The 22,094-nt window shown below is 39.6% G+C and overlaps 1 protein-coding gene across 1 annotated transcript; it reads left to right on the top strand.

Annotated features, from left to right (window-relative positions):
* The first annotated feature begins 1,171 nt into the window (after window positions 1–1,171).
* On the top strand, window positions 1,172–20,201 carry itgb3b (integrin beta 3b). Its single transcript, XM_005471275.4, has 15 exons — window positions 1,172–1,400; window positions 2,362–2,447; window positions 3,119–3,323; window positions 3,462–3,714; window positions 5,930–6,092; window positions 6,325–6,486; window positions 6,588–6,683; window positions 8,309–8,398; window positions 8,841–8,975; window positions 11,802–12,246; window positions 15,812–16,034; window positions 16,114–16,214; window positions 16,365–16,484; window positions 19,145–19,311; window positions 19,852–20,201. The coding sequence occupies exons 1-15, from the start codon at window positions 1,178–1,180 to the stop codon at window positions 19,918–19,920; spliced, it is 2,538 nt and encodes an 845-aa protein (XP_005471332.1). The 5' UTR covers window positions 1,172–1,177; the 3' UTR covers window positions 19,921–20,201.
* The last annotated feature ends 1,893 nt before the right edge of the window (window positions 20,202–22,094 follow it).

Raw genomic sequence — 22,094 nt, 5'->3', positions numbered from 1 at the left:
CAAGCGTGAAGTTTTACCTTGAGTGATTTTATAAACAACTGGGAATAGATAGGACTATTTGGGTTTTCTGATTTTAACAAAACCTGCAAACAGTCCCAGTTTTCCTTTCCTAAAGATCTTTGCATCCCAACAAATTCAGTTCAGTGTTCATAACCAGTCTTACTGCTAAAAGCCAAAATCTGACACTGCAGCTGCAAAATTGCATTTGTCTGACACAGCGCATAGATGCATCATTGACTCATTCAGACGCTTTCGGTGGCTCTAAAAAAAAACCATATTGCAAGACTGACATCTGCTGGACATAGCTGGTACTACACAGGGTACCGTTATAGTGTTTCAACATCAGACTAAAAATTGTAAGCTCCAGTTAAGTTTAAAATACCTTAGTTGAAGGAGCCGGCTGACGCATTAATACCAGCAAACCTGGCATGTGCATAAAGATCTGTCTTTCCTCATAAAAGCCTTTAAGGGCATACATGAGGGAGAACTCTTCAGTTCATTCAAAATTAGTGCTTCTTAGGACTTTAAAGGGAGAAGCAGAAAATAAATTATTTCGCTATGTGCCCATCAGTCAGTGTTTAGCTTCATTAGTTTTAAATGAATGGCTATTTTTTTTCCCAGAACAAACTAAATTCTTCTAATTTTGTTTTCTTTTATGTCGCCAAAAAAACATTTGTATTACTCACTTATGAAACAGTGGATATTTCTTTCAGTCCTGCACCCTGCAGCGCAATTGTTCAGACCTGCCAAAAAGGAGCACTGTGGTTTTATATACTGACACGACTTTTCAGTCCTTACAGCTATTGTCCACTAGTGGGCAGCGTGCACTCGGTGTCCCTGACGTTCACGGGCATTACTCGGTAAATAATTAAAAACTTATGTTTAATATTTCCCACTGTGTTAAAAAACAACAACAAACAAACAAACTTCATTTAAGCAGAAACCGATTTTTTTTTACGTTAAATAATAACATTTAGGCTTTAGATATATTTAATTTATTGGGTTTTTTCTACGAAACTTACTTTATTAACAGTGTTTCAAAAACGTACACCATTAATCTGACATATCAGATGACGAAACCTGCCCTCCGCCAACAGAAAACTTCCTAAAGTCGCAATTTTGGATGCTGCGCTTTCCCCGCCCACTATATTTAGTAGTATAATAATGAGAGCTCAGCATGGGGAGTAGAGGGGTGGCTTTGAGACATTTGACTCTATTTGGAGTTGTCTGGATTACAGAGGGTTGTATTTTTTTCTTGCTCGTTTCTCCTCATACACACACCTCAGCTGACTGGCGCGCTGTGTCCTCTCAGAGAGCCCTCAGCACCATGAGCGCTCTCCAGACGCAGAGGATGTTGTGCGTGTGGGTTTTGTTCTTTGCGGGAATAGCAGCAGTTTGTGGTGAGTTTAGCTGTTTTCTGTCTCTTCGTTCCTTTGCTAAGACTTTAAAAAGTGATCATCTGCCAAAAAGTGATTGCCGGTATTTGCCAGAAATGATTACTGGTATTTAAACTGCTGCAATCCATCAAACGTGCCTCTTGTGAATGATATCAAGTTATTTGAGCCAGAAAGGTAGAAGCTGCAATCAGTTTTTGGCAAATTCTTTATTTATCCGGATAAAAGCCTCATTTTTCAAGAGAGACCTGACCAAGAGGGCAGCAGAAAATACAACAGCTATAACATAACAGTTCTATTAAGGTATTTTAAGTGGCACAAACGACTGGATTGAACATAACGTATAACACAGAGTGGGTACATACATGCGGTCTCATGAGCATGCTTAAAAAACAGATCTTCATAATCCCTCTTGGTCACTGTTTCCTAGCATTTAGGAATGCAGAAGTTTACAGTTTACATTTTTTTGAGTTGATCTTTAAAATTGTTTTCTTCATATGTTGGTGCAGTATTGAAGACTATATCAGTGAAATATAGTCCTATATTCAAGACAACACAGATGCTTGTGCTAGCTTTAGTGAAAACAAAGTGTTTGCCACATGCAGCTGATAATTTACCAAACTTATCTTAAACCACAATTCACCTTGTAGCTGCAGTTTGCGGTTCAATGCTTTGTTTTATCACTGCATAGCACATGAACATGTCTGAGACTGGTTTTACTTGGTAATATATTGCTAGTTTAAGAATGTTCTTAACCCTCTGTTTGATTGACACGTTTTCTTTGAGCTTCATCTTTCTGATGAAAAATGACCCAAAATTCTGTTCTCAAACCAAAAAGTTGAAATCTCTCATAAAAAACAAGAGAATTCACACCCATGTAAAGCAGATGATCTCAAATGTTCCTCTTAGTGAAAGGAACCAATCGGTATCAGTTAAATCAATCTAGTGCTTCTTCCCCTGGTTCCAGGTTCAAATGTCTGCACCTCCAGAGGAGCCAGCACATGCAAGCAGTGTCTGGATGTGCACCCCAGCTGTGCGTGGTGCTCCAAAGAGGTGGGGTCCCTTTTTTTTTTCCCCCACTTCACTTCATTTACAAGCTGAGCTTTCTGCCAACCAGACTGGTACACGGTGGTACAGATCTCTTCATCAGCCAGCTATAATCTGGTTTGGAAGAACTCTCACAGTGGTCTCTGTGGTGAAGCCACTTCTAGTCTTTGACTCCATGCACATTCTAAAATATTTGGGTTTGGATTTGTGAACAAGACAACATGTCTCTTTCAAAGTTAGAAGGACAGAAAATGAAGGGTTTTAACTGCTTCACTGACTCTGAGTGGGATGCTTATGTGAGTCCAGGGACTCAGAACTCAGTGACTGACATCTTGTTAGTGTACGAGGATGCAGTCATATTTTCTGGTTCAAACCAATGGGTGCAGTGATTTAATATAGTGAAATTAAGTATGGGAGTCAACATACTTTTTCAGGATGACTTCAGCCTCTACAAGAGAGGAACTGGCTGAACTTCTTTAGGGTACAAGTTTATTAAAGTACTAAAAGGAAACCTAAGATTAGGCCATTGTAGACTCCCGGTCCTCCCTGTTGCACTTTAGCCTTTAAATCAGTCAGATATGCTCTCCTTTCTTGAATTTAATTACAACTAGAAATTAATCTACATTCAGATCAACGAGTCTGTTTTTCTCTTTAAAATGTCCTATGTCTTTTTTCAGGACTTTGGCCAAGGAGCTGCTGGCCTGTCCCGCTGTGATCTGAAAAGTAATCTGTTGGCAGCGGGCTGTACCACATCAGCTCTGGAGTTTCCAACCAGCAAACTGCAGGTGATCGAGGACCGGCCCCTCAGCAACAAGGCAGCGGGAGCGACACAAGACGTCACCCAGATAAAGCCTCAGAAAATACACATCACCCTCAGGCCGAGTGAGCACCTACATATAAGGATATATGGTTTTTTACACAGTTTCACAGGAAATGAGTGAAACTGTTCTCTCTGAGGGAATGAGAAGAACAGTAAAATCAGGAAGCAGTGTTTAACTATTTCTAAATCTCATTTTCTAGATGATGCTAAGCGTTTCACAGTGAAGGTGCGGCAGGTGGAGGACTACCCCGTAGATCTCTACTACTTAATGGATCTCTCCTACTCCATGAATGACGATCTCACCCGCCTGAGGACGCTCGGCAAAGGCCTGGCGGAGGCCATGAACCGCACCACCAGCAACCTGCGCATGGGCTTTGGCGCTTTTGTGGACAAGCCGCTCTCGCCTTACATGTACATTTCACCAAAAGAGGCTGTAAAGAACCCCTGCTACAGGTAAATCTAAGATAAAATCCTGGGTTTAAACCAGATCAGTCTGCAGTTTATTATGCTGGTGTTGTTTCCCCATAATGTTTTTTCACGCTTCATATGTCACCACCGGTGTTGATTTCAGTGGTTTCAGTATTTACGTCTGCGTGTGTTAAGTACCTGCATTACGCAGATGATGTCAGTCTTGTGAAAACATATTTAAACACAGCGTTGCTCAGCAATAACGTGAGCAGTCTCGGAGTCTCAGCACTTGTTAAAGGCTCACAGTGGCTCCTAAGTGCTTGGTCAGCTCCTGTGAATCAGCCACAGGTAATCTACTCAGGGAGGAAGAGCATCCCAGTGCCATAACTGCAGCCAGAGGCTCCTGTGACGTTGATTTGATGGTTCCAGGGTCATTTGCTTTCCCGCTCATGTAAAGTGAGACCCAGACTGTAGGAATGTTTTGATAAAAGATAAGAAAAGTGAAAAATTTGTAGTAGGCTGCAGCAGAAAGAGAGAGCGAGAGGAGGGTACGTTCACAGTAAAGAGAGTTTTTTATATGAATTATGAACAAAGGAGAAATCTCTTAAAGGTTTTTTTGTTTTTCCTTTTGCCCATGCCAGGTTATTTGATGGCTTTCGGATGACATTGTTGAATAGAATAGAATTCAACTTTATTGTCACTACACATGTCACAAGTACAAGGCAACGAAATGCATCCATCCAGAAGTGCTTTAGCCATAATATAGATATATTACTCTGTACTCTGGTTGTTGGTCAAAAACTGACATGCATGAGACCAACAGTGCCCAGACTTTACTGCTCACAACTCTAGACTTATATGTTTCACCTAACAAGTAAAAGATTACCAGTTTTTGCAGCTTATAGATGCCAACAAATTCTGCTCCTATTGTATGGGTAAAGATAAATACACCATTTTAGTATGTAATGGTTCAAGGTCATAGCTCATAGGTCAAAGGTCAGGGTCACACAGATTAGGAAAAAGCTTTAGTTTCCATTGGATCGTCTCCAGACTATTAGTCATTGTAGCACATAAGCAGTCTCTATATCTGAGCTCTTTAAAGCATTTTTTTCAATGCAACATTATAGGACTTCACAATGACAGAAAACGATTTCCATATTAACAATGCTGACATCAGCATATAGCATCAAAGTTTTAGTGTAGGCCTTGCCCTTCGGGGGGACTTGAACTCTTAACCGCTCTTGTTTATGTATATATTACTTAACATTAAAATACCAGTGATGTCGAAAATTTGAAAATATAGTTAGCTGGTTTGTAAAGGATAACTAACCAAGAAGACATTTGCAGGTGTGGAATTGAAGAAATTATGTTACAGCTATAATATAACCTGCATCATTAACTTTGCATTAACAATCTAACTTACAGCATTGATACTGCATTAAGATGTTCATTAAAACCTGTTGGTCTCACATTAACCTTTTATTACAGGAGCAGCCATAATCATTGTGTACACACACAACATTAAGGTTAAAACAGCATACACGCTTACAAAACACATATAATACATATAATCTAGGAACAGGCCTGAGCAGAGGCCCGAACGCATTCAGCTTCTTGTTGTAACCTGTTACATAGGAGTTTGCTTAGTAACAGATGACTGAAGATGTATCAGAGAGGATGTCACGTCCACGGGGACCTGGAGGGCCTGAAATCATCGTCGTATTTGGAAAGAAGATGCTAGAAAGAGGAACGTCTGTGTCTGACTTTAGTTCTAAAAATTGATTATTGTCTGTACAAGATGCAAATGATGTTCTTAGAAATACAAAAATATGTTATAGAACGCAAGAGGGGGCGTCAAACCCCGACGTTATATTTTGGGAGAAGAACCCCCCAGATGTGATGCTGTGTGCTGTTTCCCACACGTGTGTTCAATAAACTCATCTGTTTGATTGCATCTTTCTGGGCCTCTGGTATTTTGGTTTGGTTCTCAATATCTCGAATCAGGACACAGGTCAACTGCACTTTGTAAAGATTTTGCATTCAATTTCATAACAAAATTGTAGTTATTCTAATTGAATGACCTCTGGACATGTTTGCTTACTAAGCATGCTTCTTGCATACATATTATATTGTACATAAACATTGTTCTTGAGGGTGGTGATGGGTGGAGATGTCATCAGTTATTGGAGTTGACACCACTTTTGGATGAACCCTGATGCTCTCTGTCAAAGTAAACATTTAATTTCTCTTTACTTGGCAGCATTAATACCACCTGTCTGCCACAGTTTGGCTACAAACATGTCTTGTCTCTGACGGAGGAAGTGGGCCGCTTCACGGAGGAGGTGAAGAAGCAGATGGTGTCCAGAAACCGAGATGCCCCGGAGGGAGGCTTTGATGCCATCATCCAGGCTGCTGTGTGCAAGGTGGAGAGGCAGACTGCACGAGCACACACGTTTCCCCATCTCACAGACATAACTTGAGATTTGGTTTGGGATTCTTTTACTCCTCCGTCACGCACACCTAAGCTCAGAAATATTTAAAGGCTGGGTGGTAAAATTAAGTTAATCAGAAGGAGATTTGCTGTTTGAAAAGAACTGAAAAATTCTTTATTGTTTACTTTCCTCCTTTTCTGTTACCTGGTTTGATGGGAACCAGGAGCAGATCGGCTGGCGTCCAGATGCTTCCCACCTTCTGATCTTCACCTCAGACGCAAAGACTCACGTGGCTCTGGATGGTCGTCTGGCTGGAATTGTGCAGCCCAACGATGGACGGTGCCACCTGAACTCTGATAATATGTACAGCAAGTCTACGACCATGGTTAGGGCATATTAAAGCCGGGTATTTGTGTGCACAGACGGCAATGAAGGGAAACCACGGAAGCAGCATGTGCTAACTTCATTGTCCTTTTGTTACCACAGGATTATCCATCTCTTGCTCTGATCACGGAGAAGATGTCAGAGAACAACATCAACCTCATCTTTGCAGTCACCAACCCTGTGGTTACCCTTTACCAGGTGAGGAGCTTTGCAGTGGACACGGTTCCCTTCTGTTACAACATAATTGCTCAAAAAACTAAAAATGCAAACATAAACTAAGCATTTTTTAAAAATGAAAACAAATATGAAATAGTGTTTTCAGAGAAGTCCACTGAACCTCATTGGTTTGTTAAAAAAAAGAAAAGAAAAATTCTTGGATGCTGCATTGGAAATCACTGTTTGCACACTACTCAGACACCGAAGGAGACAAAGTCAGTTTTTCCAAAACTGGAAACACTACTACATCCAACTGTTGTCAAACAGTATTTTATACATAGTTTTGGCTACTGGATGGAAACTATTGCATGTCGAGTCAAGGAGCTTTTATGAATGCAGCACATTTAAAAACAACATGAGCTGACCTACAGAACTTCCCAGTAAAGTTAGTATTAGCAAGAAATTACAGGCAAAGACATGGAATCAGTCATAGAGGCTAAAAACAGAACTAAAAAATAAAACAACAAAATATAATAATTACATAAAATTATTCCAAACTGATAAATGAAAGAAAATGTGACTGTAAAGTCACAAAAAGAAAACTGGGTACATGCGACTTTCATGCACTAATAGCACACGTCACATTTATATCATGCATTTTGGATGTTTCAGTTTTCACACATTTCATGTAACTCGTAACTGTAAACGTCTCTAAAATGATTGTGAGAAACCACAGATGCTAGCAGAAACAGTGGCTTAATCTCTCTAAATAAACACTATTGGTTTTTCTTTTTGTACTTGCTCTGCCATTTACTGTCTCAGAAAACAACAGAAAAAACATACAAATATTTTAGTATTAGTTTTACTTGCGATATAAATTACTGTTTATAATTTTCAGTAGCATGGTAGCACGGTGGTTAGCACTGTTGCCTCACAGGAAGAAGGTCCACCATCTGGCTGGAGCCTTTCTGTGTGGAGTCTGTGGGTTTTCTTTGGATACTCTGGCTTCCTCCCACAGCTCAAAGACATAGGCTGGCTGTAGCTTAGTAGGTAAAGCAACCTATTATTACTACTACGACCAAATATTGGGAAGGTTGCTGGTTTGATCCCTGGCTACTCTAGTCTACATGCCACAGGGTCAGGGTTCAGTATCTTGGGCAAAATACTGAACCTTGAGTTGTTTTTTGATGGGTTCATCAGAGTTTGAATGGGTGTAAATGTTAGATAGAAAGCACTTAGGCACTTACCATTTACGTGCAGTTGGTGGGGTTTGGTTAAATGGTGATTCTAAAATTGCCCAAAGGTGTTAATGTGAGTGTTGTCTGTCTCTTTGTGTTATCCCTGCGACAGACTGTGCAGGGTTTACCCCACCTATAGCACCCTGTGGTAAGCCTACCACAACCATGAATGGGACAACAAGATGGATGGATAATATAACAGCGATCCATTGGACGAAATTAACTAATGAAAATGTAGTAAAATATCATCTTGACAGTAATGATTTAATATCAAATAATTAGCTATCTTTATTCGGTGGGTATTGGATGGTTGCATTCTATGTTTGCAACTAATGAGATGCAGATGACATTAGCAGCAATCGATAAATGATTAAAAGACTCCCTGATGATGCAGGATTAGAACAGTCTCTCTGTCTGTGTGCGTTGTAGAACTACAGTGAGCTGATTCCTGGCACCACAGTGGGAACTCTGTCCAATGACTCGGGAAATGTTATTCAGCTCATATTAAAGGCGTACAAAGTGAGTGCAACACACACGCACATGCAGACACACACGCTCACACATCCTTGGCGAGACAGTGTTTGAGGGGATGACATGTGCTTGTTGACACACACCCACAGCATGTGAGTCATACGCAGCGTAGAGCCAGAGTCTCAGGAGAAATTCCCCCGTGGCTGAAGTGTGAAGCTGACCAAATGTAGGAGGCTCTTGGCTGGGTTTCATTATTTATGTTGAACGTGAGTTTATTACGCAGGATGGCAGGTGAATGAGCTGAAAAGTAATTCTAGCTGTTTGCACTGCAATATACACTCAAGTCGTTAGAGAAGTCAGTAAGATGTCGTGTATAATTTGCTATGAGTTAATTGTTTGACTCATATTTAAGCGAAGGAAATGACCCGTCTTGAAAACCACCTCCTATGTGTGCGTGTTTGTGTTTCCTGCTTTTTTCTGTTGTCGTCAGAAAATTCGTTCCAAGGTGGAACTGGAGCTGCAAGGCGTTCCAGAGGAACTGTCTCTTTCCTTCAACGCCACCTGCCTGAATGGAGAGGTCATTCCTGGCCTCAAATCCTGCTCTGGGCTCAAAATAGGAGATACGGTTAGTTCTTCTAGACTTTGCACTGCAACTACAAGGTTTGGCTTCATATTACAGAGACGTGGCTGTACATCTATCTGTGGTCAGTATAGCAAAATCACCACAGTGTGAGTTGGAGTGGAGTTCCCACTTTCATATTTTTACTTTTGGACTCTTATAAGGCAGCTCTGGTCTTTACCACGTTCTAAATCATTAGATGAACAGCAACACATGATTAATGAACAAAAACAGAAGTTGTGTGTAAAAAACTAAGCACGCCCCATGATTCATTAGTTTGTATCATCATGACCACCTCCTTAACTGAGATTTTCAAGCCTTCATTCATGTAGAGCTTTGTTAAGGTCCCCCCCCACAGCATTTCTAAGCCATACTGCCATGTTCTGTTTAGAGAGGCCTGGAGAAAGAGGTTTTTTCCTGGAAAAAGTTCCAAACACGTCATACTTGGTCAGTCTTTTTCTAATTTTACTGTCACAAACTTTAACATTTAACATGCTAACAGAGGCCTGTAGAGTCTGAGTTGGGTTTTTTACAGTGTCTCTGAGTACTGGACGTTCCAACGGTCCATTCCTAGGGAGATTGGTAAATACTTGAATGTTTGCTATTTATAAATCATCTTTCTCATTGTAGAATAATGGATTATACATTTTTTGGACATCACACACAACTGAATGTGCCAGACCAACAAACTACACAAACCACTGATGATCAATATATTAAATTCAATTCAGTTTTACTTATATGGCACCAAATTACAACAACAGTCACCTCAAGACACCATATACTGTAAGGCTCTGCAATAATACAAAAAAAAATCAGAGCTCCCAACAATCATATGACCCCCTATGAGCGAGAGCTTTGGCAACAGTGGGAAGGAAAAACTCCCTTTTAACAGGAAGAAACCTCCAGTACAGGCAGCGCGGCCATCTGCCAAAATCAAAATGAATTTGACCTGGCTGTTATTTACCCTCTTGCTATGGAAACAGTAAGGGCGTACATGTCTGTGATGGTTCTCCAGCTCATTGTAGTCTAAGGAGCTTGGAAAGAAAAGCGTCTGGACTTCTTTAAGTTGCTTGAAGATGTTTCACCTCTCATCCGAGAAGCTTCTTCAGTTCTAAGGTCAAATGGTGGAGGGTCCCAGATTTAAGCCCTAATGGAGTGTCCCCCATGGGGCGCCCTAATGATTCTCTACCTAATGACACAAGCTAAGGTGTGAAAACAGGTACAGGTCACAATCAGCCAAGGTTTCAGGTGAACTCATTGTGAAACCTAGCCCCACCCTATCATGTGATTTCCTGAGGTCAGAAAGCCGAGGATGTGAGTGGGCGTCAGCCCGCACATGGGCGTACATGGTTTTGCATGCACTGCTTCTCCATTTTGGTTTAGTTTTTGCCACATAACTAATAACACAGTGTTATATTTCATGTGTTGCTGTTCATCCGAACTTGTATTCAAATCATTTTAGGACCTGCTAAGGACTTTATATTGTGTTCTCATATGTAAAATCTTAGAATTGAAAGAGGGTGAACTTTTTCACATTACTGTAAACAGTAATACTCATGATCTACTCATAATACTGTAACACTTATGATGTTTATCAACAGTTATATAAAATAGTTAAAATAAATGCAACTGGGTGGACCTTGTTTAGGTGGTCACCATGAGTTAGTAATGGCTGACCCCTGCTTGTTAAGTGATATTTTGACTAAATGGAGTATTACATATTATATATGTAATATATTTATATATAATATGTAATATTATACTAGTTATATATTCAGATCAATAGTGCACTTTTTCTACAATGTAGTCACAACATGAGTAACCAAAGACAGGTGGCCCAAAAAAGTTACCCACATAAAAGAAGATTTAGGATTAATAAGGTAGATTCTGAATTACCACAGAAAGGGGAGAAAGGCAGTAATCTGACTGTGATCTTTATCTACAAGCATAACCTCTGTCACACCCAGTTGACTGTACATGGTTGTTTCCTTGCTTTATTTGTTTCAGATAAGGAGGTACAGTGATCGTGATTGTTTACATACTGTACAGGCCACACTCAGGAAAACATCCTTCATGAGACTAATTAACTTACTCTCAGTGTGGGGTTTTTTGTTACTGTAATTTTTTTAAAGGAGGACACAGTCGCCTAAACGCATTTAGTTTTTTCAAGGACTATTCTAACAATTCATGTTTAAAAGATTCTGCTTGTACTCAAAATATAACCCATCTCGAGAGACCATTGTTCCCTATAAACAAAAATAACACATTAGTTCCATATGGGTCTTTTTTTGGTATGTTTCCATTTCCCTTATTTCTGCTGTCTGAGTCGGATTTTCCCTTTTTCTCATAGTGTCAAGGAGTAAACGATGGAAAAATGGATGACAGAGTCTCTAACTTTATTTTTTATTCTTCGTGTTTTTTTGTCTTAAGATCCTTTTTTTAATACTTCTCTTTGTTAGTTTTTGCATTTTTCTTTATCTAAGCATCTATGGCTATTTTTCTTTGTCTTTCCTCACTCCAGGTGACATTTTCTGGCCTCTACACATTTCTTTCTCTTTACCTCAGCTCCTATTATTATTTCCATATATGGCCATCTCTCCAGATGTAGTAACTCCCCACATTTACCAGATCTGGCATGCAGCGCTGAATGAACAATTACTTTGACTAAATACATTTGGAGGCATTCCTTGTGTTACATCTGCTTTGTGCTGTTTTCTCTGACAGTGATTAGATAATGCTGAGTCTGGATGCCATAAAAAAAAAAAAGAAATGAGTAAAAATGAGTATAAGCATCTCCTTTTTTCTTTTCACTTCTGCGCTCTTTGGCAGGTCTCTTTCAGTGTGGAGGCTCGTGCTCGTGGTTGCCCATCCAAAAAAAAGAAAACCTTTATCATCAAACCTGTGGGCTTCAAGGACGCCCTCTCCATCACCGTCACCTTTGAGTGCGACTGCAAGTGCCAGGCCAAAGCCCAGCCTGATAGCCCCAAATGTAGCAACGGCAATGGCACTTTTGAGTGTGGCATGTGCCTGTGCCACCAAGGTCGCTTAGGACCACATTGCGAATGTGCCGAAGGCGATTACAATCCCATGGCGCAGGATCGCTGCAGTGGACCTGCAGGATCCGGAGGACCTCAGTCTGCTATCTGCAGCGGCCGTGGAGACTGCGTGTGTGGCCAGTGTGTGTGCCACAGCAGTGACTTTGGGAAAGTGTGGGGAAAGCTGTGTGAGTGCGATGACTTCAACTGCCTGCGCTACAAGGGAGAACTCTGCTCGGGTAAGGCCTCATGAGTTACAGTAAGAAAGACATGCAGGATTCTTATGTATTTACTTTGCTTTAGGATTTTAAATGAATGAGTATTAATCAGTGATGTCCTTAATGGTCAACAGCTCAGGCAGTAGAGCAGGTCATCTACTGATTGGAAGGTTGGTGGTTTGATCCCTGGCTCCTCCAGTCTGCATGTCAAGTATCCTTGGGCAAGATACTAACCCCAAGTTGCTCTCCGATGCATCCATCGGAGTGTGAATGTACTTAGAAAGCACTATGTATAGAGGAATGGGTGTGATTGGGTAAATGTGGCATGTTGTATAGAGTGCTTTGAGTGCTCCGGGAGAGTAGAAAAGCAATACATAAGAATCAGACCATTTACAAAAAATATTAGGACAGTCTAATATAGTCTGTTATTCCCAATAAATATTCAATTTCCTGCTGTAGATACCTTTAATTATCTTTAATTATTAACCAGTATTTGCTTTTTAAAGGAAGACTTAAAATGGGAGTAGTTCTGTTCAAGGATTAACTTTAAAATGGTACACTGGGGTTTAGTGAGGGCAGCAACTAGTACAGGAGAGATTGTATGTGCTGTACTTTTTTTCTATTATTATTTTTGGCCGGCCATAGTGGTCTGTGAAGTTGCTGGCAAACAACTGAGATATACCCAGCCAAGAGATAGCCCAACCTTAGCTGTTCCCCCCCCACCCCGAAAGCTGTAGTGGGTCAAAATGACCCACTGACTTCTATCTTGATTTTTCTGTATGCTTGTGGTAGAGTTTCGTAGAATGCGCGCACTTTTGTAGCTGAGGTCGTTTGTCCCTTTCACCACACTGACTTGCCACCCACCTCATCTGGGAAGAATTATATACAGTAAAAACTCTCCCCTCTGGATATGGGCTACATTCACAATAAACATCTGGTTTGGTGGATGTGCACTACGTGTGAGTGTTAGCTCAGGTTATATGTTTGTGTCATCCAAACCTTTTGTACTAAAGAATTTGAAGGGATTCATGAACACACAACAAAACATCCTGATGGTGATTTTCTTCTACACGAGAGACTTTGTGTCTTTGTTGTGGTTGAGATTTTCAAACAGTGGAGTGAGTTTATCACTTTACTTTTTATTACTTTCAATGTTTTAGTATTTTTAAATAAAAACCATGCTGCTGAGTCAAAACCATGAAAGTATCAGAATGACATCACATGCTGTCATGTAAAAAAATACCTACATGTTCAAGGAAAACTATTATGCATATGAGATCAGTGGGGGTGCTGGCAAGACATGTTGGCTCATGTTAGAATTGAGTTAATGGTTAAAAAAAAAGTTTATTGCTTTCTTAGAAGTTTGATGAAACGATCAATCTCATGTCATTAATGCGGTGCTTGCATTTTGTTAATTCCAAACCCCATTTATGAGAACCCAATTAGTAAAAATCCAAAATGTAATCAAGTTTAGCCACTTTTCCTTAAACTGAACCCAACATTTAATTGTCATTAATGTCTTTAATATTTAATTTGAATGCTTTGATAGAAGCTGTAAGCTGTTTTTATGACTGTCTGTTGCAGTCTTGTAACAGAAACAAAGTAAGAATAAAGTTTTCTTTGTTTTTTTTTTTTAACTTTCTTGCTATATTGTTCGCAGCTAGCTTAGCATAAACACTGAACGCAGGGGGAAATGTTAGCCAATTGCAGAGATCACAAATACTCCTTCCAACACTTCTAAAACTTACCTAATAAAATGTTTTATTTTTCCCATTTTCAATTTGTGCCAAAAGAAAATTAAAAACAACAGCTGCAAGGATAACCAGGCTAGCTGTATTTCTTTGCTTTTTGCTAACGAGCAAGCTAAGCTAAGTCAGCTAATTGACCCTGAACTCCATACTTGGTGAACAGCGTTCACAGTGTTACTGTTCTTCACAGAGTTTTAAATTTGTTACATTACATTTTTATACATTCAGTTTAGTTTAATTTAGTTTCCAGTGTGGGTTTGATCAGTTTCCTTTTAGTTTAGTTCATTGTTTGTTTGTTTGTTTTTGTTTTGTTTTTAATGATATGACAGCTATTTTGATACAAATGCAACTTTTCATATCACGTAGACGTCATTAAACTTATGCACTAGTACCTCCTGATGCTATTTAGGTTGAATTTATTTGCTAAGCAGCTTGTATTAGGTAGTTTTTAGGTAGAGCTCATACGCCACTAAACTATCCATCCCCATCTCAGCCGGTCTCACAAGGAAATGTTTTCCTGTGCACCCCAAAGTCCATAGAGTAACATGAAAATACCTTTATTCTTACTCATTGGCTGGTGTGGTGTAATGATGCTAAATATAAACTCATGTTTGGCCAAGAGGGAGAGTACTGGAAATGTTCAGAGACTATGTGTGTGCAGAACATAGTCTTCTGTTGTCTTGAAATATCTTATTCAGTGTGTGGACCATTATTTTTTCTTCCACAGAATGATCTAATTAAAAGCTAGCAGTCCTGTGGCCATGTGATAATGACAGTTTATCCGTGGCTCATCCTTTATCCAGTTAGACTGTGCCAAGCAGCTTCCCGTGTCATTGTTTATCTGGGCATTGTTTTTTGTGGTGGAAAGCCACAATGTTTTTGCCCCGTCACTCTTACTGGCATGTACACTCACATTCACACAGAGTTTCGTGGAATAACAACAAGACAATGTGTACAAATTTGCTCAGATATGCGCTTCATCACGCAGCCAAAAATAAAAGCAATGCAGTCACCACAGACAAACAGTGAAATAGGTTTTTAACCTCTAGCAGTTTAATAGTCCGCTTCTGGTTTCCTGTGTTTATAGTGTAAAGTCATGAACTTACAGGACCACTGAATGTCTGCAAGAAATAATACTTATTTTTAACTAGCTACAATTAAAAAGTCTTCTAATTGTTGGGGTTTTTGCTGGATTATTGTGGCATCTTTTGTTAGAATTTAGTGCTTTATAAATAAAACTGAATTGAATTAAACCTTTAAATTTAATTTAAGTTAGATTTCTGGCTATTATTATTGCCATGAAATGCTAGCTTGACTTCAGCATGGCTGTTATGGATGCTGTGTTTGAAGTGTTTGAAGGCAAAGCAACATGGTACATTTTTTCAGGGTACAGAGAAGAGCCCATAAATGGGGAAAAAAAGAATTGTATGACACAGGTTTGTGGTCAATTCAGTCATAACCACTTAACAAGCAGTGGCCAGCCATTACTAACTCATGCTGACCACCTAAACAAGGTCAACCCAATTGCATTTATTTTACATTTGTGAGTTTGCAAAGGTACCTTTTGCCCAGCAGATTATAAGATGGTGCGTAATATTTATTTCTTTAATAATAAAGCCATGAAAATAATGAGCATGTGTGTAAGCTTTTGTCAAAACTTGGAACAAAATAAATAAGTTTGTGTAAGACAGTGTGTAAACTATATGATGCCAAATGATTGAAGTTACAACCATTCCAGATGCCAAAAGCGTCCTTCTTCCCCAACTCGTGCCGCGCCCTCTTTTTCACATAAAATTTCTTGTCACATTGTCCTCCTCTTGTTTTTTGTTTATTCTCAGGGCACGGTGTCTGTAACTGTGGCTTCTGCCAGTGCGCACCAGACTGGCAGGGTGAGAACTGTAACTGCTCCAGACGTACAGACACTTGTATGTCCAGCGTGGGCCTCCTGTGCAGCGGGAGGGGTCAGTGCGTGTGCGGAGCCTGCGAGTGCACGCAACCAGGTGCCTACGGAGCCACGTGTGACAAGTGTCCCACCTGCCCCGACGCCTGCACCATGAAGAAGTGAGTTTACATACAGAGATATTCAATTTAGCTCCTTAAAATCAGCTGATGGCCCAGTTGATATTTTACATTTTAACAGGGAGTGTGTGGAGTGTAAGCACTTCAAGAGGGGCAAACTGATTGAGGACAAAACCTGCTCTCGAATCTGCAAGGATGAGATTGTTCTTGTGGATGAATTAGGTGAGATGTTTGTGGTAATGATTACAAAACTTGTATTTTGGCACTGCTGGTTAATGTTAATAATAATTCCATAAATGCACAAGGTGGAACAATCCATTAAAGGGGTCATTTTGTGTAACTTGTAATGTAACGTCAACATTTTTCACACAGAGCTCCATGACACAAATGCAGTGAATTGCACTTACAAAGATGAGAACGACTGCGTGGAGCGTTTTCAGTATTATGAAGATGCCAGTGGCAAATCCATCCTCTTCGTTGTCAAAGAGCCAGGTAAGAAACCTCAACAATGATAAGAGACACAAAGATTGATGTTTATTTGGCCCATGCTGTTTTCTGATTGTTTGTAAAGTTGAAACTTTACAATGTTACCCACACTGTAGTAAATTACACGATCTTCTCTTATTAAAACAACTGAAAATAAAGTGCTCTGCTGCTGGATGTACGAATAATTAAATAAAATGAACTGCTGCACACCCACCTTTACCTGACACATATGACTTTACAAAACTAAAGCAGCAAGAGATTTAGAGAACATCACATCACTCTCCAGCATGTTTATAACTTCACCAAATAACAGGACATTCACCTTTTTCTCCTTTGCTCTTTTGCTCATACCGAGGCTGCTGGCTTGTGGCTGGCCTGTGATTGGCTCTGAGCTCTGGCCAGGCTTAGCATTAAGCGCTTTGCCGGTGTTAGCGTCTTTAAAATGTCCATTATAGCTGAGTATGGTAGATTAAAGTATCTGATTAGGTTTTTTGTTAAGAATGTTTTCATAGTGATCCCCCCATGTTTTACTGTGGCAAACTTGCATCTTCACTCATGTTAGCGTGTGACTGTGAGTACACGTGCAACTATTTGCCTGCGCCACTGTGTACGTGTTGTGCGTGCATGAAAGAGAAGAGTAATCCGATTCCATTCCCTAGCTTGTCAATAGATTCATCTCTACTGTTAATTGCTAATTTAATGTCATTTAATATTAGGGGTTAGAAATATGAATCTGTTGCCTTTTGTGTGCTGAATTTGCTACCAGATGTAATCAACACAAATGCTGAATAGATGAGGATAAACCTACAACAACAAACTTTCACCATCATCTGCTTTTTCTTCACCCAAGTACAAGCTGTCACTTCCCCAATGCCTGCTCTCTCACTTGTTAAGTGGCCAAATAGAAAAAGTGTGGGGCAGTAAAATAGCTTTCTGCCCTCAGAGAAAATCTGTACTTGGGTCTACCTTTAATGAATGTGTGTGTTTAATTTAAGCACAACTGGGTATCAGAGAAATACACCACAACTTGCCTTGAACACGGGGCACCCTGCCGTGTCAAAGAGGGCTGTAAATAGCTGCCCAGCTCCTCCGGGAACATGCTGACTATACATATCGTAGAGAGAATGCCCTCTCGTGCTCTCCTCTTGAGGATATGGAAGAAAATAAGTAAGCAAAAGAGCAGCGAAGGAAATGTGAAGCTGTATCACTCACCCTTCAGAGCTGACTAAGCTTTTTTTTTTTTTTTTTTTTTTTTTTAAATTCGAGACATAAGAAAAAGTTGGTAAATCACATTAATCAATAATGTCAGCCAAGACATTTCCATGTAGACTTTGATGGGCTATGAGCATTAAAGGGTCAGCTGAAGAGCAGGAAGTAAAGCTAATTTAGAATGATAGAAGGAGGAAGATGAGAGCAGCTTTGATGTTGGCCGTAAAAGTTCACCATCGTTGCTTCGGTTGCACAACACTGCTTTTCACATGCATGTAACCACATGCTACACAGATATACCGACATTATGAGGAACCCATAGAGCATTACAGCTCTAGGAGCATTCTTCCTGTTAAACACCTTGGCATCTTTCGCCTCATCCGTTTGGTTGTCCGATGTATACAAGCGTACCACATTTATTCACTGCAGCACCATAACACTTTTTTAATGACAAAAGCTTAAGAAAAAACTTTAAATATGTCAGTTTTTTATGCCGAGAACTCTAAATTTAGGATCGTATGGGGGTGGTTGAATAATATTTTGATTACCTCATATCTGTCATCACATTTTGGCTCGAATATTTTTCAGTTCATCAGCTTTTTTGATTGAGTCACATCCACTTTAATTGACCAAGTAGACTGCAGTGGAAAAATAAAGATCTAGAAGTTTCTCATGTGAAATAACTCATACTGCAGGCCTTTTGCAGACCTTTTTTGGAGCAACATTGCACTCTGGTGACAAATTAAGCCTCAAAACTTGTAGCCAAAACATTAGTGAACTACTGTAAGAGATATTGAGAGATATAAAAGACACGTTTGCTCCTCAAATTCCCAAACCTTACAAGCAACTTAAATTTTCACAGTCCCTCTAGTTGACTGTAAAACATACTTGGGGGAATTATTGAAGAGAAATTAGTCATGGGGACAAGGCTAGCAAATGTGATGAGTTGTTCCACTTTTGGAGTGGTTCATGTCCGTGACTCTTTGAAGGAGCGTAATGCCCGTCATTGTGCAAATGAGAGTACTGGAGAGTTTTGCCAGACCACAGTGAGGGAGGAGAGGATTGTGGCCTTGCTGTAAGAGGTTACCATTTTCCCCTTTGGCCCATCTTCCACTCTTCTCTCTGGTCTTTAACAGCCTGTCCAGCACTGTTATGCTTCCCTTGTTCTCTTCCAGCACTTGAAAACCTGATGGCAATTAGAAAACTGTCAGTCATGCTAAAAAGAACCATGCTATTAAGTTTAAAGCTGTACATCTGCCTTATAATAACAGGCGTTATTACTCCTGACTCTGAAAACTCACTGTAGTTAGTAGAGGACTGCGTTGCGATATTAGCGAGATTAAATCAATAAGAGTGAAAACAAGAAACAGAGATGAAACACGGTTATAAAATCATTTCCTCTGGCCTGACTTCTGGCTTATCTGCTCATTCCTTTATCACTTCCTCCTTCTGTTTAGACTGCCCCAAGGGTCCAGACATTTTGGTGGTGCTTCTGTCAGTGGCAGGAGCCATTTTATTCCTGGGCTTGGCCGCTCTGCTTATCTGGAAGCTGCTGGTTACCATCCACGACAGACGGGAGTTTGCCAAATTTGAGGAAGAACGCGCTCGCGCCAAGTGGGAAACAGTGAGTGAACGGACTCGGAAGTAGTGAATTTGGAAACTGCAAGTGCAGCATTTGTTTAATATTATCATAGAAAGCACTGAGGATTCAATGCAGTCTTTGCACACACTCAAGTATGCAAACATGCCTGCACCTTCCTATACACACACACTCACACACACAAAAAAAGCCCACACACGCAGTGTCTTGCTCCCGTTTTCTGAAGATGTTTTTTATTATTTCTGTTACACGCTGTTACTACCAGCAGAACAAAAAAGCAGCCAACGGAAGGGCTGGGTTTAAATTAGCCAGCGCTAATCAGCCTTTACTGGTAATAAGCCTGTTTGTGGCCTAAAGAACACAGCTAAATCCCACAGGCCTCAAACCACAAGGAATCACAGTAGGTTTAAGTTGCTCACAAGTAACACAAAACCACACACTCAAGTTAGCATGTCTGCTTAAATGGTGACATGAAATAGCTGTTTTAAATGTGGACTTTTCTATTGTGTCATTACCATAAACCGCCCCTTGACTCGTATCTCCTTGTGTGTGTTTGACTAACAGGGGCACAATCCTCTTTACAAGGGAGCGACATCAACCTTTACGAACATCACATACAGAGGAAAAGACTGACGCTACTGAACAAAGATGGAGAATAAAGGATGGAAATAATGCACTTCGACAATCCTCTCTGAGAAGGCAGCGAATCATGTGCAGGCCTCTACTGTCACGCAATAACTAATAATTATTTGCTTGTAAATATGTAGAAATCATTCCGAGGAGACATTTTATCAGGGATTTGACACGAAACACCCGCCTGTACTACGATGTTAGATAAGGTGTTTGTTGTTTTGTTTTGAATGAGAATTGTTTTGTTGTGCAGCCCATAATAAAGGTTTAGTTCTCCAACAGTAGCTTTTTGTCCATCTGTTGAGAGCGAGAGTGGAATCAAGAGCACAAAATTTAACGAGAAGCACGAAGAGAGTGCAAACTTTCACCGAGGCACTCGTAAGAGAAGTTTTGTGTTTTGTACAAATTAATTTTGTTATCTTTGTTCTTTTTAATCCTACTTTAAGTAGTTTGCAGTTTATAACACATTTTGGGGTCAATATGAAAACGTTAAATGTCAAATGTAAAAGTGAGGTCAGATGTGACAGGATATTTGGACGCAGATGTTAATGTGATATTTAGAAACCCCATATACCAGGATTATCTCCTAAATGTTGCCAATATAAAAAAAAGACAGCAGAATTTTAAGTAAATTCATTTTATGAAAGTCTCGTCTTATTTGACCTTGAAGAAGTCAAATAAGATCAGAAATCCTGATATATCATCATATGTCATTTCCTATATACCTATATGTTGTCAATACAGGCAACGGCAGTAAGAAACATAGTTTTAAATAGCTCTATATAGCATTATTACCATGTCAGAAGTCAAAAAGAGGGTTAAGTCTTTAGATATGGTACTCTCTATATGTTGACAATAAACACCACACTTGTAAGAATCATAGTTTCTAAGTTATAAAACATTTTGTCAATTTTCGACCATCAAATCATTACGTTGACAAATTTTAATGGATTGTTAACCTGACCCAACCCTACACCCCTACAAAGCTTTATCAGAATTCATTCATAACTTTTCTAGCCATTGTCTTTACAGAAAAAAAGATGTGAACGCAAGCGCTACCAACAACATAACCTTTTTGGCGGAGGCAAAAAGTATATATTTAAGATTTGATAAGTGCTATATACTTCCCAGTGTAATAGTAGTCAGGCATCCAAAGATAACATCAACTTTGACATTGAATAAAAAAAACTTGGCAGCAAAGGAAATGTTGTGCTGATTAAAATAAAACCAAAAGGATCCACATGACTGCATATGTGGCAAAATGGTAAAAATTATATTTTAAAAAAGTAATATGGGTGAACTCAGTTCATATAAGCCAGGGTAGGACATAACTATTCACAGAATTTCCTGCTTGTGACACCCAGTGGGAAACCACAAAGATAAACTGCCATCATGTGGTTTGGACTAAACTTAACATTTCTAGTGCGTACAGTGTTAATATAATTTTCTTTTAAGATATGAAACATGATTTTAAAGTTAAAGCATGGTGTTTAAAGAAAACAGAAGTCGTCAACTATAGGTCAGTGGGGCTTGTGTGCTCACAGCACTCGTGATTATTGTATTTACGATATCCATTCTCATTAATATTGTAATATTGATTCAAAAGTAGAAAAAACTGTCTGAAACCACGCTTTGAGAACAAGTAAAGGTAGAACACTGACTAATTCCTGCTGTGTTTATGTTGTAAATGTTAAAAATGTGATGAACGAAACTGAGAAAAACACATAAAACAGACAATCAGAGATCTGCTTTTCTGCAAAATACATTTGATTTACAGTCGATCGTGTAAGCCTTTAATTAGTCTTTATTAAAATATTGTCCATAAGCCCATTTTGCTGTACACTGAGTCTGTGCATGCATCAGCTTAAAAGGATATTTTCTTTTTTTCATGATAATAATTATGATAAACCTATTATCATAATTATTAGTGTAACTAAGTCATCCTCAACTCCCTCTTGACTGTGCAGGGTTTTTGGAATGCAGCGCACTACTCGCATCTCCTGGACTTAAACTGCAGGTTTAATTTGCTCGTTTGTGTGCACAGTGCACTTCATCTGCTCAACAGAACACAATATGGAGACAGAGAGAAAGAGAATAGGTAAAAACATGTCCCAGCTGACTGGCTCTGACAAAGCCTGTAAAGCTATTTAGCTCCACCAAGTGGAAGAAAGAGGAAA

Source organism: Oreochromis niloticus, linkage group LG8, assembly GCF_001858045.2.
Source record: "Oreochromis niloticus isolate F11D_XX linkage group LG8, O_niloticus_UMD_NMBU, whole genome shotgun sequence".
Taxonomy (NCBI): Eukaryota; Metazoa; Chordata; class Actinopteri; order Cichliformes; family Cichlidae; genus Oreochromis; species Oreochromis niloticus.
The sequence above is the reverse complement of the archived record's forward strand: the minus strand, read 5'-3'. Positions and strand labels throughout refer to the sequence as shown.

Coding starts and splice junctions, on each gene's coding strand:
- itgb3b (XM_005471275.4), top strand. CDS start 1,178: ATGGGGAGTAGAGGGGTGGCTTTGAGACATTTGACTCTATTTGGAGTT. Junction 3,324..3,461: donor ACACATCACCCTCAGGCCGA/GTGAGCACCTAC, acceptor CTCATTTTCTAG/ATGATGCTAAGCGTTTCACA. Junction 16,035..16,113: donor GACGCCTGCACCATGAAGAA/GTGAGTTTACAT, acceptor ACATTTTAACAG/GGAGTGTGTGGAGTGTAAGC.